A 19048-nucleotide genomic window follows, 5' to 3' on the forward strand; every position below is an offset into this window, starting at 1 on the left:
TCCTGTGAGTGGTAGTTTACTGTGCACAAGTGAGGAGCCATTCCCTAAGCTGCATTTACAGCAATATACACACTTTCAATATTTAGAAAAGATTAATCTATTTTTCATGTTTCCTGATGTTTTTTCAGTAATGTCTATTAAAAAATGTACATAACCATCCAACTCATCTCCCTCTTAATTATTGAAAATTTAATAAAACAAAACTAAAAATACATCAGTTCCCTGCAGTTAGTATGAAACAATTGTATTTAATATACCAAAACAATTTGCCTGCTCAAAACAACCACTTTGACTGCCTTCATCCTATAGATAAAAGCCAATTTTATTGACATGCACTGATTGGGAATATAATCATATCTGGTAATCTTTACCAATTTTAAAATGGTGTCTTCACCTATAACAATGCTTCCACCCTTTTTGAATATGTACTTAATGTAATTATTTTCTAACATTTTATACTTTCATGCACTGTGTGTGGCAAAGGAGTTTCCTACTGTTTGAAGAACTATCTTCCCAAGCATTTTACCAATTAAATTTATACTTTAAAAGTTAAAAAAAACTTGCTACTGTTTTATCTATTGCAGAGGCAGTTGGCACTCCTTTTAACAAAGTAAAAAAATAATAAATATATAATTGCTGCACCTGTGTACAGGGTCAAAAGCATGAAAAAAAATTCCCGCAAGTGAAAATGTAAAATAAAATAATAAATAAATAATGGAGTAAAATCAAACTGTGTGGCAGGTTACCAAGTGGTATTTAAGCATCAGTTAAAACACCACCACCAAAAAAAAAAAAAAAAAAAACTGCAAGAAAGTTCAGCACCTTTAATGCTGTAATGTAATGTAAATATATTAATGCCAATATATTTTAGGTGTTCATCACATCTTTAATCACTCACATTCCAATCCATAACCATTATTACATTACTATTAGTACTGTATAGCAATTTAACATGGTATTTTAGATCAGAGACCAGGTATTAGTATATAGTGGTGAAACCTGATCCTATCTTTACATTGCAGAATTCGCCTTTAAAAGCACTGATTACATTATCCAGGAAACTGGTGTGCTGAGCATTATTGTTCAGTTAGACACTGGCCATTGATGTGCGGTATTTTTGTAATGCTGTTTAAATAAGTGACAATTATAAAAACATCATCAGTGTTATGCAAAGCCACTTCTCTGCATTTGTAAGTCAAGTACAAGTACAAGCTTACATTTCTCTACAGTAGTACGTACGACTGAAAATAAACACAATTTGCCAAAAAACATTTTTATTATTCCATCAATAAACCTATGATACAGTATAACACAAGTACTGTTTTGGGCATGGAGCAACTTGCCTCTGCAGCAACTTTTAAAAAATATTTTTAAGATATGCGAGATCAGCAATCATGAGTTTATTTTCCTTAAAAATTCATCAATAAGGCTCATTTTCCAGTATGACAATGGAGACAAACCTTACTGCGGAAGAGCCTTACTGAAGCTTAGAATTGCTGGCGTCATTACATACAGAGCGATCATTGCAAACACTGTCAGCTTATATCAATGGTAAGAAGCCACACCAAATTGAATAACCACTGGATGATCCAACAAATATTATTTGTGTATAACTATTTCTGGGCAACACTTTTAAATCAATATGAGAAAATAACTGCTTAAGCATGATAAAAGTTTCATACTAGCCAATTTAGCAAATTTTGTCTTGCAAGCCCCACTTGATATTATTGTACTTCGCACACAAATTACTACTTATGTTGTTTAGCAAAGCACTATTTTGTTATTTTGTAAGATGCATATAATAATAATAATAATGAATAGACTACGCAGTAATCACACTAATGTTATGTATCGATGAGAAACACCGTAGGAGTCTTGAAGATTTAAACCTATGTGGTGGGTAGTCCCACCTTTGTCTAGGGCGTTTACGTGGGACTACCCACTGCACAAGTTAAAATCCTCATCAAGGCTTCTATGGATTTTCTCAATAAAAATAATTATTATATTTTCTAAAGAAAATGTTCTTTTTGGATCTGTTTTTCTTAGGAAGTTTTCTCTTGGCTGCAGCCACATTGCAGTCATTTAACATTTGACAGATGTTAATATAAATAAAAAACTTGTTTGTCTCGTTTATTTTATTATTGTTCCCTTACCCTTTGCTTAGTTTACCCAAGTTACCTAATTAATTTTCCAATGCTTTTTTTAAGTGCAATTAGAAGGCACCTGCTTTCCATGCACAAGTAACCCAATAAGCAAATTCTCTGATCAATAGAGATACCTTTTGGGTCACCAGTTCTAGAGCACTATCAAGTCATGGTCGAACAGTCAAACTATTCTCATGTGTCAGATTACGTTTATTATTTTTTTGGTAGTTTTGGTTAAAGAAACCAGGGTTAAAATTACAGACTTCAAAACGTTGGAAGTTTTCACTTTAACCGACAGCAAAAAACTGTATGGGTAGAACTTTAGAATGGATGATGATGGATAAAATTTGCAGCTAATTTTGCTCTTACGTGACGTGAGAGGATTCCTCTTTCGTAACCCAGATAGGACTTCATAGCACATGAATATTATTAAGCAATTTAGATTTGTTCATTTCCATTTACAAAATATGGATTTATATTTTAAAGATGAATATATGAGATTTGTTGCAATACTACTATACTTTTCATCTAGACTAAAATCAAATTTGTTACATGCATTATTGTGTAATCATATTCAGTTACAATAATTTGAGACAATTTTGCAGCATTCATTTTTATGAAAATTATGCCATCACATAGTGCCATTTGATCATCAACCTGCTGCATAAATAGTAATGTACAACTAAGAGCTTCCAGACGATTGATTCTGCAAAAGATATCTTTAAACATGCTCAGGATTACCTGTCTTTTAACTTAGAATTATGAAATTCACACATGCAGCTCTTCCTTGACTAAGGAGCATCAATGTGTCATTCAAGTCTTGTCTATTTGGATTTAGGAAAATCACAAAAAACACTTAGCATGGTTTATGGTCACTTGTAATTTGAGACATTTACCATAATTTACATTTTGCAAAAGAACTATTTTTCCAGTGACCTACAAAAGCTGGCATCATTCCCAGTTTTTTTTTGTTATCACAGCAATGGCTCAACAAAAGTTTGTACACATGGATTTCCAAATTTTTCATGCAAGAAATTTAATAACTACCATTTCCTAATTTTATACTGGTCACAAACACTGCTTGTGTATAATTTTTGCATCTCTTAATAGTTCAAATGCATTAAGTACAATGATATCAAAGTGAAATTATTTCTACAATGTTGAGTATAAATACTGTACTACCATTTCATAATGAAGTTAATCTGAATTACTATTTACATCTAAAATCATCAATTTTTTTTCCATTAAACTGATGTACAGTACAATGAACTGCAATGATGCCATTTCATTTTCAAACACAAACTGTCCTCCATTATCAAATTATTTAATTTTAGAAAAATCTGTCTTAGACATTTTCCATAAACAGTACCGCAAGATGGTAAAAATTTAACAGCAAAAGATAATCTACCATATTAATCAAATTCGACTGCAATATATGAATGTTGTTTCAGTAAACATCCACAATCTCCAAGATCACTGGTAGACAAGCAAAAATAATTAACACTCAAAGTGTATATCATGAATACTATTGGTTCATCCTACATGCCAGGAGGACACAGATGATAACGGCATTTTGACGCTTCCTACACTTTCTTCAAGACACTGTATATAGAGAGATTTTGATCCCTAAATATGCAGACTGGGTGCCATTGCAAATACTAAAAAAAGAAAAGAAAAAAAAGGAGCTATTATAAATATGACCCTACTTAAATGACAAAATATGTGTAAACAAACTATGATTTACTAGTAATAATAATAAATATATACATATCTATGCAAAGTCAGTGTGTGCTGATGCATGTATGGCTAAATATTTACACAAACGCCCCCCACACATCTTTAGTTTTTTTAAACAGGCACCTTCTAGAAATCTATATCCATGGCCATACTTTTTAAATCATAACAACTGTATTGCATATAGGGTCTCCAATTAGCAATACAGTATTATAAATTACACAATTAGCCAACGACTGTTTTCCAAAATTGTCTGGAATAAACTTCTTATGAAAGACCATTGATGTAAGGCCAACCACAGAATTGTGCAGCATCAGTTGGACAGCTGCACCAATTCCTTGATTAACCAGTACAGCAGGGTTTAGTATTTACACTAGTCCAGGAATTCAAGTGGTATCACAAAGCAAGCTTAGTAATCAAAAACCTGATGTTGAGGTTTCAAGTGAGTGAGTGAGCCAGATAATCAAAGTATTGGTGCACTAGTAGCAGCATCTGTCATCATCATCTACAACGCCACCACAAAATTCAAGTGCAAGGATTTTATCACATTTTAATATCCAGTACCTAAATATAAATTACTTATACCATCCCACCAGAGCAAAATGTGGTATTATTGACCACAGATTTATCTTGCAATACTTCATTAAATTTTGCTTTCAAGTAATACTTGACAAAGCTAGTCAAATTTCTAAATATTATATGGGTCATATATTGGCATTGTTAGTTTAATATATATATATATATACATGTAGATTATCACTCATCAATCTGTTACCCTTTAGAGGCATTAAAACTCTTATCATTAATGGTCAACACAATATTTTTTCAACTTAAAGGTGCTGTCATCACAAGAACAGACTTGTATGGTAGAAGTACATCATGTTAGTAAAACATTGGCACATTAGCATACTGCAGGTGTTGAGACTCATGAGTTTCTGCTTCACCATTAATCCAGAAACAATACCAAAGATTCATATTTAAACATGAGGAAAAGTTGTGCTCCTCTCTACCTTGAGCCCTGGCCTGATAATATTCTATAAACAAAGTTGCCACCAGGAAATGGTCCATCAGATATTAGCATTCATATTAATTACAGCACTACTTATAAGTAAATTTACAAAGCTACAAAGTAATATCCCGAACACTAGTTTCTGCTGAGCAGGTTAGCAGCCTCCCAAGTATGTTAGTCCAGAGCCCAAGATGAAAGTCCAACAAGTGTCGTGTGATACACGAGAACATTGCAATACCTAATTCACTGCTATGGATTCGACTCTTGCCCTTGAGTTAATACAAGCACGCTACTAACAAGCAGAGAAAGTTACAATTTGAGTTTTATTACACTTCCAATATGATGAAAAACAGGGCAAATGTGAGCTTTTATTCTGTTAAGTTGTAATTGGTTCAAAGGCTTGCATGCTTACTGTACAATGCCAAGGGTTTGAGACAGATCCGAGACACCGGGCAAAATAGATATTAAGCCGAGTTTTCACTTTCATAATTTGTGCAAAACTAATAATTTCTCAGCTTTTGAGTTAACCACTAAATATCAAGTTTAGCATCACAAATCATTAAGTAAATCATAAAGTTAGACAATTAGTTAATAATCTTTTATCATTATCTTTCACTATGTATGGCAAAAAGTATTTAATTTTTTTTTAACTTGAAGATATTAACAGCCGTCTCTCACAAAACTTGAAAATATTGAGATAAGTTGAAGTAGCAGGGTGTAAGTTTTCTTCACACACAATGCTTAACACCCAAACAGTTATATAAATAAATCAAACATACAGGAGTCGGAACCCTGCTGCTAGCCAGAAGCCCTCTAATGCTGCACATGTAATGTAATGAATCCACCACTGTGTGCTTCATGTATTCTCCCTTAAGTGTACAGTTCCATGTATTACAGCTGGAAAAGTTTCTAATGAAGACAAATATAGCCCATATTGCTGATCTTGTCACAAAATACACCTGCTTTTATAAAAAGAGATGAGCTTAAAGAACATACAACTTTGATTCCATAAACATTCCCAAAAATGTTAACATATTTCAGCTCAATCTGGGCTGCAATGTAAATCTGAAAAACTGCTTCTCAGTCTATCTTGTTCATCATATGAAGAATCAGTCAAGTGCACTAAGAAAACATCACTGTGCAGCCTAACAGGAGACAATAATTTTGATGCATCTCCAATTACACCCAGGGGGACAATATTTTAATAAGGCTCAAAATTCCCAAGTATCACGGTGAAATACAGCATTCATTAAATGCACATGGCTTAGAACAGCTGGGGGTGACAATACAGGAACCTTGCTAAAATTGTCTAAGTGATGTATGGCATGGTGCTTAACTACTGCTGGTAAGAGATGGTAGTTTGCTTATGGAGCTGTCCATCACCCCTCCCCATTCCAGTTAATTTTTATTTGAAAAAGTTTCTTGAGAGGCTCAATAAAATACAGACAAGTCCCCTAGATAACTCTACATAATATGTCTTGTGCTAGGCTGCAGGTAAGTGATTCAAAATCATCTTACCAAAGCAAAGTGAAGCTCTATAATAAGAATTACTGTTATATCATTTGCAACAAAAAATACAATTTATAAATATTTCAAACACTATTTGGGCAAAAATCTTCAAAACCTATGTGTATTGGCAAAACCACATTGAAAAAATCAAACCTATTATCAATTTGAAATATATATCATACAAGAAATAGTTGTGAGTGATTCTGGTTATCAAGGGTGAGGGAAGGAAACAGTACTGAGTACAATGCCAATAATGTGATTTCATGAATGGTTAGGGTAAAGCTATGCAGTATTATGAAGGCCTGAACATATTTTATACACAGCAATATGACATGCTTAAACAGCATGTGCTATGTACAATTTAAATCTTGGCACCAAAAGCCTCCTCCCAATTTTTTCTGCTAATTTGCCTGCCTGCCTGCCTGCCTGCCTACCTGCTTCCTTTCATCTTACTGCGGCACACACAACTTTACATATCCATGCACACCATATACAATTATCTTCCAAGCGCATCCTCTGACCAACATTTATACCAAAGCCAAACTGTTTGCAGGACTGTCAAAACATCTTGGCTCCTGCCTTCCTCTTTGGTTTGGCTTGCTACAGGCAGGTACAAGGGTGGCAAGGACAAGGATGGCAGGGGCAAGGTTCGTTGGCATTGGGAAGACCTTCTGGTGCTGGACTAGATTCTGCGGGCACTAGTGAGGAGGAGGAGGCTCTGTAGCTCGGCCTTCTACTCCGCGAACCAGTTTCCGGCGGGCTGCACCGGGAGACACTGACCCCCCCGATGCTCGGCCCCTTCCTGGCCCCCCCACAGGGGAGACAGCCACTGTTCCCGTCCCCGTCAGTGGCCGAGATACCACCCCTCCTCCATTTGACTGCTGCTGCTGTTGCTGTTGCTGCTGCTGTTGGTGCTGCTGCTGCTGCTGTTGCTGACTTCCTGGACTAGATCGACCAACAACAACACCCTTCGCCCCTTTGACAGATTTCATGGTATTAGGGGTCTTTGACTGTGGCATGGCTGGATGCTGCATATTAGTCTGCGTAGTTGTTGTTGTAGTAGTGCTGGATATAGGAGGAGTACTTGAGTTGGTCTGAGTTCCTACATCAGATGATATTACAACTTTTAAAGCCCTCTCACTATCACCTTTAGAAACATCTGTCTCATGAGCCACTCCACCTCGCTTTGCAAGTGATGCTGGTAATAAACTTCCATCTCCCAAGGCTCCTGGGCTAACACTGAGATCACAGAGTGTGGAGAGTAACAGTTCTTGGACAAATCCTGCCCGATCACTGCTCCCACTACTGCCATCTATATCACTCTCACTGTCTCCCAGCCTGAAACATGGTAATTATAAATAAAAGAGCAATGACCAACATAATGTGAAAGGCTATCAACATTTTCATTTATACAAAAGAATAGTTGTTTAACTTACAATGGGAAAATATCAAAACCTTGAAATTTTATTAAATGCATAATTTATTACCAGGCATTTTCAGATACTGTATTTGTTTGTATAAATATAAGTACTGGTGATTTCTATACAGGTAGCAAAAAAAAAAAAAAAAAAAAAAAAAAAAAAAAAAAAAAAAAAAAAAAAATACAAATACAATGCAGAACTGCACAAGGAAAATTAAGGAAAGTATTCCAGTTTCCTACTACATTATATTTAAGATTATTTTATTATGTACCTGCCATGCTGTTTTCCTTCCACTTGAGCTTCAATATGCAACTTTCCCATGGGTTCCCCATCCCACACTACAGAGAACAATCTTGTTTTTCCTTAATTTTAGCTCATGCTTCATCTGTAAAGTTCTTAACCCCTTAGTCTGTCCTCCTCATCCCTTATTCTGTTCCTGTTTGTCAAACCACAAGAAAGTTTTATTTTACTTAGCATACAGCTTTAAATGTTTTTCAGCACATTCTTCTTCATCCCTCTTTTAGAATAAGCATTATAGGTTTTCCCTCCTTTCTGTTGCCTGCATTAGAGCTTCCAACCTCATGATTAATTTCCCACTACAGGTATTTGTGAAATCTTCAATGGCATCTTTGAATGTTTCACTCCCTGTCTTGGTGCACAAGTCAAGACAAATCACTTACCCATGTTCAGTTTTTCAAGCTAATGTTTATTTCCTCCACGATTTGCTTAGGTACCTCTAAAATGAACAAAATGTTTTTTATATGTATGTTACTCTCAATTTGATTTACGATTCTTTAATCAGGGTTTTCACTAAAATTTTTCTGAATATTTGATTTTTAATAATTTTTTATTACTCACTCATGAGCTGTTTCATAAGCAGGTTCCAGATCCAACTTGATTTTATTGGAAAGTTTTCCCTTAGCCTTTGCAATGTCTTAATTTTTGTTATATATCTACTGAATCCTTTTAAGTGCCATCAACCTTACTTTCATTCCTTACTGTTTGGAAACACGATTGTTGATTTAATATACAAATAACCAGGTATTATAATAGATGCGAGATTACTGGATTGTTTCAAGCATAAGTTAGATGTATACTGAATATATGAATGAGTGTGGGTAGATATAAATAGGAATTGCCTTGAATGGGCCAATAGGCCCTCTACAGTTTCATTTATTCTTATGTTATGTGATACACTTGTTATTGGTTTGGCACCAAATCTGATACTTGCACGCACTCACGTGCACACATTCATAGCATGCCAGATAAATAGATTGCAAGCTGCTAATGAGAAGGCAATGCTAGGCGCAACAAGGATTTACATATATTAAAAAGAGACAACATAGAATGTTAATGAAAAGTCTCATTCTTCCTCTGTGGCTTCCTGGAGGAGATGTATCTCATTAAGATAGCTTTTCCTACAGAGTCATATCAGCCATAGAAACCCTGTTTGGCCTACCGGGTACCAGAGACAGAATCTGGCCTCCTCACATAGGCACGAGGATCTGGGGGATTGTTATGATCACTCACACAGATAAACCATCCAGAAAGTAAGCGAGACAATACAAACAATGGCAAGGTTTAAATAAAAGAAAGCACTGAAATGACCAAACAATTCATCGAAACCAAATTGATTCTCTCGAAAATAGCTCAAACTTCCCTTGCCTGTACAGTGGTACCTCGGAATGCGAGTGTCCCTGTATGCGAGTTTTTCGGAATACGAGCAGGATTTCCTCGGAAAATATGTCTCGGAACGCGAGTTTGTTGATACACGTACAGGCCGACCCAGCGCGTGGGGGTTCGGCTATCGTCGCCCCTCCGCCCCTCAGTTTACCATTGTCTTGCGCCCAGTGACTACCCCACATCAATTCTTCTCGCGGATTTTCAGTGTTTTGTTGGATTTTTGGTGATTTGACTATACAATTTGTTATTATATATCTCACCATGGGTCCCAAGAAAGCCAGTGATAAGGATAAAGGCCAGAAAGCCCATGTGAGGATGACAATAGAGGAGAAACAAGAGATCATTCGGAAGCATGAGAACGGTACACGTGTTGTTGAACTTTGTAGGCAGTACAACAAAGCCACATCAACAATATGCACTATACTTAAGAAGAAAAATGAGATTATGAGTGCTAAAGTGGCAAAAGGAGTCAGAACAATAACGAAACAAAGACCACAAATACTTGAAGAAGTGGAAAAGTTGTTATTAATTTGGATACACGACAAGGAGTTAAGGGGTGATAGTGTTTCGGAGGCCATTATTTGTGAGAAAGCCAGGGTTTGGACAGATTTGTGGTGAGGAAATTGAGCAGTGAGCCTCAACCAGAACCTAGTGGCACTCAGATAAAAACGTCCCAGGAAGAGCACATCAGAAAGGTCCTCACTGCCTGATGTGATAATGGAAGGGGACTCCCCTTCCAAACAGTAACTCCTCTCCTCCTCCCCCCTCCTCACCATCTTCCATACGCCTACAGCATTCAACAGCAAGGTAAGTAATAACTTGAACGTAGTTTTGTAGGTTTATTTAGATGAATTAGGTATAAAAATTTAGTTTGATGTGGGGTTTTCGGGTAGTCAGGAACGGATTAATTCATTTCCCTTTATTTCTTATAGGGAAATTAGCTTCGGAATATGAGTTTTCGGAATACGAGGCGTCTCCAGGAACCAATTAAACTCTTAAACTGAGGTATGCTTGTATTTGAAAGTGGACCCAACCAATGATCCCAGGAAGCTCTGCGAGTGCTGGTCACAAAACCCCAGCCAAGGCGTCTGAACACATCGAGCGATTGGGGAGGATGTTGCCACAGAACTGAACTCCAAAAAGCCTAACAAGGAAGCTGGCAAAGCAAGAGGCAACAAAGGGCATACAGGGCCCCGAACTTGATAGTCCTGGCAATGGCTAAATGGGTGGCACCAGAGGAACCAATACCAAATCCTGCCCAGGGAAAATACTAAGCCATGCAGTCAATGGTCAGGATCCTGCACAACCTGTTGATGACGTGGACCTCTTGGGTCCACCCAAGGCTGGTTCAACACTACACAGCAATGCTGCTGCTGGCAGAACGAAACTGAGGGGAGCAAGGGAAAGAAAAGATGCTGACCAGGAATCCCAAACCAGGTCCAAACAAGTCTGAACCTGGAATGGAACTAACAAGACTTCCACCAATTCATCAAGAACCCAAAACTGGGAAACCTGGCTAGCTGACACATGGACTGGCTGGAAACTCAAACCAGCCAGTCATTAAAATAGGCCAAAACATAAACCCCCAAGAGATATAACCGGGTCTCAATAACCCACATTATTTGGGTAAAAGATCCAAGGAGCGATATTCAAGATAAAGGGCAAAAAACTGAAACGGTAAGCCTGACATCTACAAGAAACCCTAACCAGTCCCAGAATCTAGAATGAATGAATAAAGCTGTGCCAGTATCCATCCTTATGGTCCAGGATCACCGTTCAGGAATCTGCCTGCAAAGTGAAGCAAACCCAAGCTATAGTGATTATACAGAAGGTCAGACAGGAAATCCAGAGAGGGTGAAATATATTGGAGGGCCGATAAGTCTGCACGAGGACTTTCAACTTGGCTACACACAACAAGTAACTTATTTCCTTTTGGTGGCCTGCTTCAAGTTAACTGTTGGGTGTAGCAAAGTTGACATGAGGAAATATTGTGTGCATTTCTAAAGGCGAAAACAGGTGACACACCATCACAAAAACATCGGTCTGGTCATCCCAGGAAGATGTCTTCCAGGTCTGTGTACATTCTGAAGTGTTCACTGGAGAGTACCCTTCCTGTTACAGCAAGGGTACACCTTGAAGAAATCTTCCAGGAATGATTAGACCAATGTTTCTGTGATGGTGCATCACCACTGTTTCCCCATCGAAAACATGCCTAATACTTCCTCATGTCGACTTGGCTATACCCAACAAATAACTTATTTCCTTACTTTGGTGGCCTGCTTTCTTTAAAACAATCTCAACAATGGTTCTTTGTTTAGTTCCTTGGTAGGTGCCATAACAACACTGTCATACCACATAAACCACTAATAGAGGAAGAAAAACAAACACCTATGACCATGGAGCAAAATGCAGTACATAACCATTCATGAAGATAGCCAGGAGGCCACTTGCTCTGGTATTATGGCTGGTACAGAGCTAATGCCTGCCATGACATCTAGCCATTGCATACTTCTGTCTATAATCTTTCACCCACAAGACTATCATTCTCTTTTTGCCACATTGAGCAGGCAGTGCATACCTCCGATGAATACTGTACTGTAGCTCCAATCCTTCTTTATGGAATAGTGTCTTCTTGTCAAAGCCATCTGGCACAAATGAACAAATCCACAAGGGCCATGACGAGGATTCGAACCTGCGTCCGGGAGCATCCCAGACGCTGCCTTAATCGGCTGAGCTACGACATGGTAAAAGAGTTGAAACCGAAGTTCTACTGAACTTACTGGATCCCGTAGTCTCTCCGAGACACAAACCAGGGTTTTACACAGCTCCCCCCATGCACTCGAGCTATGTCAACAGGCCGTTCTCCCTCTCGTGTAATGATGTAAGGGCGAAGAGGGAGAATGGCCTATCGACATAGCTCGAGTGCATGGGAAAGTTGTGTAAAACCCTGGTTTGTGTCTCGGAGAGGCTGCAGGATCCAGTAAGTTCAGTAGGACTTCGGTTTCAACTCTTTTACCATGTCGTAGCTCAGCCGATTAAGGCAGCGTCTGGGATGCTCCCGGACGCAGGTTCGAATCCTCGTCACGGCCCTTGTGGATTTGTTCATTTGATACATCACGTTACTGTGATTTCTGTGTGCATCTGGCACAAAATGCCATTATGGCTGGCTTCAGAGCCTGGAGAGTCCATGGGTGCTCTTCAACTACTCCTGGACTTTAGTTCTGTCTGCAGATGGTATTTTGCACCAGGAAGATGTCTCTACCTATTCCCCCTCAGATGCACAAGCCCGATCACTTGGCTGATCCTCTTAGAGTGCGTTTCCATGTACCATTTGGGTCCACGGAATAGTCTTATTTCCAGAAGCTTCCAGCTTCCTGCCTTTAGCCTTCTGTGGCGTGGGTGGAACTTTAACAGTTTCTACTGCAGAATTTGGGCTTCGCTTCCTTGCTGGACCCGGCCTTGTCTGAGTTCGGGTCTGCTGCTGCCTATTAGCTATGGTATGAGGTTCCAGAGTAATAATGGCAGGCTGAGAACCCCCTCCTCTCTTTGAGGGCCTAGGCATAGGTTCTGTCAAACCTGAATGTTTGAGAGGTAGGTGTTGTCATGTGTTCTTGGGTTATGCTCCTTAAATGCAGCTTGAGGATTGCCTGTATGTTCCAGTGCTCTTCATGTACATGGGTCAGTGGCCTTGTGCAGCTGCCTGTGCTCTCTAGAGTTCTTACTGCAGAAAACACAACACTCATACCAACTTGGCAGTCATCATGCGCATTTGGGCAGTTGTGGAGCTATTCCTCTGACCAGTTCTGTGATGGCTTGGATATACTGGCATTGGCCACTGGTGTGGCTGCCTTGTTGCCTGCAGTTCCAGAGGCTCTGTCCAAGTTGCTTGCCCCCCCTACCCCCTCCTCTTTCAGGAGGCAGTGGTGGCTTTTTACTTGGTCCATCTTATGTGAAGGTTGGCTGTGCTGGATCAGTATTTAGATTTGGCCTGGTCCTTAACTTTTTTGTCTTCCCCCTTCCCCCCCCCCCCCTTTTCATCTCTTCTCTTTCCCAAGGAAGTTGTTTCTAATGTTAATTCAGCTGCAGCTGCTGCTTTTCATCCTCAGTCAGGTACTTTTCCAGAGGGATTTTGGCTTCTCTGCTTGGAGGCAGTCCAGTAGGATTGGGGCTTTGCCTGCTTTTGGTTGGGGTAGTCCCCCAGTGGAGGACTTTGCAGTAATATTTGTTTAACAAGTGTACAAAATAAAACAACCAATTTTTTTTAATATTAAAAGTAACCATGCTTGTGTTTTAAAGGCTAAATATCAAAGACATAAATCTGAGAACATGTTCAGGAGTTAGCATGGATTGGCCCCGTAAAGCATGCCTTTATATAACTACATTTCACTTCCACATTAGGGCTGGGGAAAGTATACAGTACTATCTTTCAGTCTTTTCTCAACTCCAGTACTGTACTAACATTACTACTTTTCTTATTTTAGTCACCTTTCCTACCACTTCTCCCACTTATTACTCTATCATTTCACCTCCTATTCCCTTACTTTTACATAAATGCCTGCAAATATTTAAAATATTTTATCTTCCCCCAATATTTATTTTATAGTTCAAATCACTATCTTCCTTCTCTGTAAAACCTACAAAATCAATGACATTCCATTTCCATCTCTCTAACACCATAACCTTACTTTTTCCTACAACGTTTTCCTCTTGTATACTTATTCTTAGCAAAGACTGCCACACCATCTGCATACAAAATGCAAGCATCAACAATTTATCCCAGGGACAGTACTTCCACAATCAGTCTGCCTTTGCCTCTCTAACCCATTCACATACATCCTAAAGATAGGGATTTATACAACCCTCTTTCATCCCCCACCACCACATTACAAATTATTAATTGCCTAACTCTCTTACTTGCTTTTCTATACATATAAAGGATTTTGCTGGAGTTATTAAATTTTCCCCAACCACATAGATATTTACAAGTTACCACAGAGCTTCACAATAAATCTAGTTATACACTTCTTAAATCCATAATGGTACTAGACAACACACTCCATTGCTAAAAACGTTTCAACAACTATTTTCGGTTAAAATTTGAAATGTACAACCATTTCCCTTACTAAATCCATTCGGATCATCCATTTTTCTCCATTCAGTTCTCTCTTGCACTCTCAATTTGTGCCTCAGTATACACTATTCCTCCTGGATATTAAGTAAACAAGTTCCCCCAGTCTTCCCTTCCATATAAGGAGAACAATGGTGTTTTGTAAACCCTGAATACAGAGATGAATTCCTTTATACTAGTGTGTTCATTACATGTTAAAACACACTTGCACATTACGTATATATTACCTGTATAACATACATTACCTATATAACCTTCCAATTTTGTGCAATCAATTTTTTCTTATGAATTTCAGAGAAAAATTGTGCATGTCAATGGAGATACAGGCTTTATCTGAAGAACCACCATGAATGCTCAGTGAATTACGATGAATGTTTTATTTATGTAACATTATTACAAAACTTCACTCCCTATCTTTTAATTGAAGATGAATAATGTGTATTTAGTGAACCCAATTCAAAAGAAAAAAGAACTGCAGATAATAGCTTGAAACAAATTATACTTATTGACAATGAGAAGACGTACCTTGCCAGGAGATATTGTGACTGAGGTTGTGAATGTGATCCAGCATGAACAAGAAGTGGAGGGGGCTGATGATGGGTTGTTACAACATTTGCTGTGCTGCTAGACCCAATATTCACCATTACACCACTGTGACTACCACTGCTGCTGCCGCCGCCGCCACCACCACCGCCACCCCCAACGCCGCCACCACCACTTCCTCCACCTCCCCCACTGCTGTTGCCTCCACTGCCACTTCCTCCACTACCAACACCTCCACTACTACTGGCTCCTCCACGTCTTGGTAGTCGCTCCAGCTGCTGACGAAGACCAGCAGCCTGTAAGTCATTGTCACATCAACTTTGGATGAAACATTTTAAACTATTGATAAACCATGAATTAGCATTGAAACTTTAAATTTTCATACTTATATGGCAATTCATATACAAATACATATCCTTAAAGAAAAGCTGCAAAAATAAAAGATCTTTAACCCAAATGCACAAATATATACTGTACAGTAATAATTTATTTTTATTAAATTTCCTAACAGAAAGTGACAAAATACATTTATTCTTTGTACATTTGCATAAATCAGTTTTGGTAAAAATAAATACCTATTGATATTTATTTGGTAAAAATAGATACCTATTGGAATTTATTTGGTAAAAATAAATAGAATATCTTGTCTAAAATTAAAACTTGCATGACAAGAGGGTGAGGAATGGGAATGGGGAAAGGGCAACTAGGTACATCTCATAATATGCACAATTACTGTATTTTACATGAAATACAGTCGCCCCTCACTGTACAGGAGGTTAAATAATTTGGTTTAAACAACAACATTGAAATGGTAGGAGAATGGTCACATTTGCATGCAAATTGTTGGACAAGATTCAAGGATGCTCCAATCTCGCAATTCCTCACAAATGTCTTGAGCTTTACACTTTTTTATATTATATTTTTGCATCATAGTACCTTCAATGTGCTCTACACTTGACTATGTACTGTATTTGTGCTGGAGAGTGAAGGTAGGACAATATTTAATAAAAATGTTCAGTTACAGTATGTGTATGAGAAGAGCAGTAAAAGGTTTACTTTTGGAGGTCTCTGGAACAATTCCACTTTTTCCGTATAAAATTAATTTTGTTTTCGAAGAGATTTTTTAGGAATGAGGACTGCCTATAACCGTATCCTCTCTAACCTCCTACCCACCACCTCTCTCTGATCCCCATGCTTCCTTTGCCTCATACCTAAGAGAGCACCAGATTCTGGCACTGGCTTCTGCCTACCTTGAGTGCGTCTTAAAAGCCTAGTATCCAAGATTTTGTAGCCTCAGTGCTAGCTACGGTCAGCTACTCTTGGGGTTCTCTTGTGAGAAGGGAAGGAGAAAAAATGAAAATAGAATCTTGTAAGAATTCCAAATACTTTACAAACACTTGTGGTTTATTCAATTTTTATGTTTATCATAGTAGTCAGCCAAGGCCCCCATAATTTTCAAGTGGTCAGCATATACGTAGCTAATGTATATATTTACCAAATCTGAAGTGATTATTTTTCACTGTTCTAGAGATATTATACAAAAAGTTGGCATACTGTAGTGAACAAATATATAACCATTATAATTTGAATTAAGCAGTTAAGTTTCCCAGTCTATGCAGCACATCTGGCAACTTACTAGAGAACATGTGTAGTAAGTTGGGTGAAGTTTACCGCTTGAAAAGATTGGTCAAATCACCCCAGTCCATCCAATATTTGCCATTTCACAATTTTATTTCCAACTTTTGTTTTTGTTTTTATTAGTGCAAATGATAGAACATGCACTGCATATACACTGATACCAAAATCAAATGGAAATATAAATAACGAATAAATAAATTCTGGGCTAGTGTTATTTTTTCTCGATTATCCAAACACCTAATCCATTGCATCGGACACTAACCGGATAAGAATCCTGCCATAGCCTCCAATTTTCTGTTGGAGCAGGTTCCATTTCAGGGGGAATCCACAGAAATAATTGATCCAACTCTGTAGATGAAGAACCCTGGTGAAAAAAATAATTGGTTCGCAAAATGGCAACTAGAGGGCTACACTGAACATTTTCAATAAGAAGCCATGTTCTACTTTCATAAGTATTTAATGCCAATACGATATGACATTCATGAACTACCGTGCTAAACGAAAAACAAAGGAAGGTTACTGATGGATTAATGAATTTCTTTGGCACTGTAACAATGTTATTTTCACAAAATAAACAAACTAGAAGCTCAGTGGAATGAAGCTTCCTGGTGCAAACTGCCACTTACTGCAAACAACTTCTGGCTTAATTAAAAACTAACTTCTGTACACACCTGTTTGGTGCACAAGACGACATGCTAACTACTATAGGTTTGGGGATCACCAATCCTGACATTGTATAGTTTTTAAATATTATTTATAAGTTATCACATTAATAAACTATTTCTTCTACCATATCTTTTTCTTTAATTATGATAAAATAGCATGGATAAGTTGGAGTGATTATTTATGGCACTTGACTGGCAACTAGGAATGTAAGGCTGAGCCAGCTCATCTACCTCTCTTCACACATGAACGGCTTATTTTTCCTTTTATTTACAGTGTTTCATTAACAAGCTTAAAATTTTTTACATATTTTATAATAAAAAAAATAGCTTTGATCGGTTGCTGGAGTCACATTTGTGTATAAATAGTGCATGAATACAGTGGCGGATCAGTGTAATAGGTGAAATACCAAACAGTCATAGCCTATTTTTTTGACATTATAATTTATCTTCTTAATTTATAAAGTGTTTTGCATTAATACACTCTATACATTTACCTATTTCATTATTTAGTTTTGACACTTGGAAAATACAGTGAACTTAAATTATATGGCAGAATTTAGACTGGTGTGTGTGGGAGGGTGTTGGGGGAGCAGTATGCCACACACACACAAGACTTGGTGTTTTCCCAAAATGAAGCATATGTTGAAAAAATAGAGTATGAGATGCCTCTAGGTCTAGGAGCTAGCGACCACTGCATTTGTCAAGCTGGAATACTTAGTGGAACTGAAGAAATTGGTTACATAAAGATAACCATTGAAGAATATGAGAGATCACAGATGTGGGGACTACAACAGGATGAGGGACTTTGTGGGAAATCCATTGAGAAAGAAGTGTGCCGCTGCAATAAAAAAACTAATACACTGTACCACTCAAGGAGGAGGTGGATGAAAACAGTATTGTAAACCCATGGTTCAATAGGCAATGCAGGGAGGCTAAAGAAAGGACAGAAAATGCCCGGAAAAAGTAGAGCTGGAAACAGATCAATAGTGAGGCACTAAAGATAACAATGCACAAATACACCTGAATTAGAAGCGAAGCTGAGAGGCAATTTGAAAATGACATTGCTACAAATGCAAATTCTTCAATAGAAACAAAAAAACCCTAATTTACATTCTAGAGAAAGGCAAAGAGTTAGGGGGTGGCATGACTGAAGTGTATAAGTGGATAAATAGTAAAAACATATACAGTACTGTATATTAATATGGTTAGGAATACGTGTATATAAAAACTAAATAGAACACGGAAGAATGAATCATAAAACAATCTAATCAAAGCTGAATTACAGCCATATAAGGAGAAAAAAGACAGTGCGAGACCATGTACTAAGATTGAGAAAACAAGGGTGGAGCTCTCAGATAATGATAAGAAGGCATGCGAGGAATTCAATGCAAGATTTGAGGTTTTTATTTTGGAACCAATGTGAAGACCAAGGTTTTAAGATGAGAGGCCAGTGGAAGTACCGGGTGGCATTGCAGTCACTGTGAAAGAGAGGAAAAAAATTCACGGGAAACTAGATGTAACAAAATTAATGGGGCCAGACCTAATCTCACCATGGCTGCTAAAGTAGGATGTCA

General features: G+C 37.8%; 1 protein-coding gene across 11 annotated transcripts in view; it reads right to left on the reverse strand.

Annotated features, from left to right (window-relative positions):
* Positions 1–1257: 1257 nt before the first annotated feature.
* Positions 1258–19048, reverse strand: part of Kcmf1 (Potassium channel modulatory factor 1) — a 56652-nt gene continuing 38861 nt past the window's right edge. For 4 of the 11 annotated variants that reach the window (XM_069327908.1, XM_045737772.2, XM_069327909.1 and 1 more), the window contains exons 7-9: positions 17072–17173; positions 15154–15467; positions 1258–7734 (exon numbers count right to left, since the gene is read on the reverse strand). In XM_069327908.1, coding sequence (XP_069184009.1) covers positions 7095–7734; positions 15154–15467; positions 17072–17173 — 1056 coding nt within the window. In that variant the 3' untranslated portion in view covers positions 1258–7094. The remainder of the gene's footprint in view (positions 7735–15153; positions 15468–17071; positions 17174–19048) is intronic. The other 7 variants (XM_045737774.2, XM_045737778.2, XM_069327912.1 and 4 more) reach the window with 3 other exon arrangements.

This window comes from Procambarus clarkii, chromosome 20 (genome assembly GCF_040958095.1).
Source record: "Procambarus clarkii isolate CNS0578487 chromosome 20, FALCON_Pclarkii_2.0, whole genome shotgun sequence".
Lineage (NCBI taxonomy): Eukaryota > Metazoa > Arthropoda > Malacostraca > Decapoda > Cambaridae > Procambarus > Procambarus clarkii.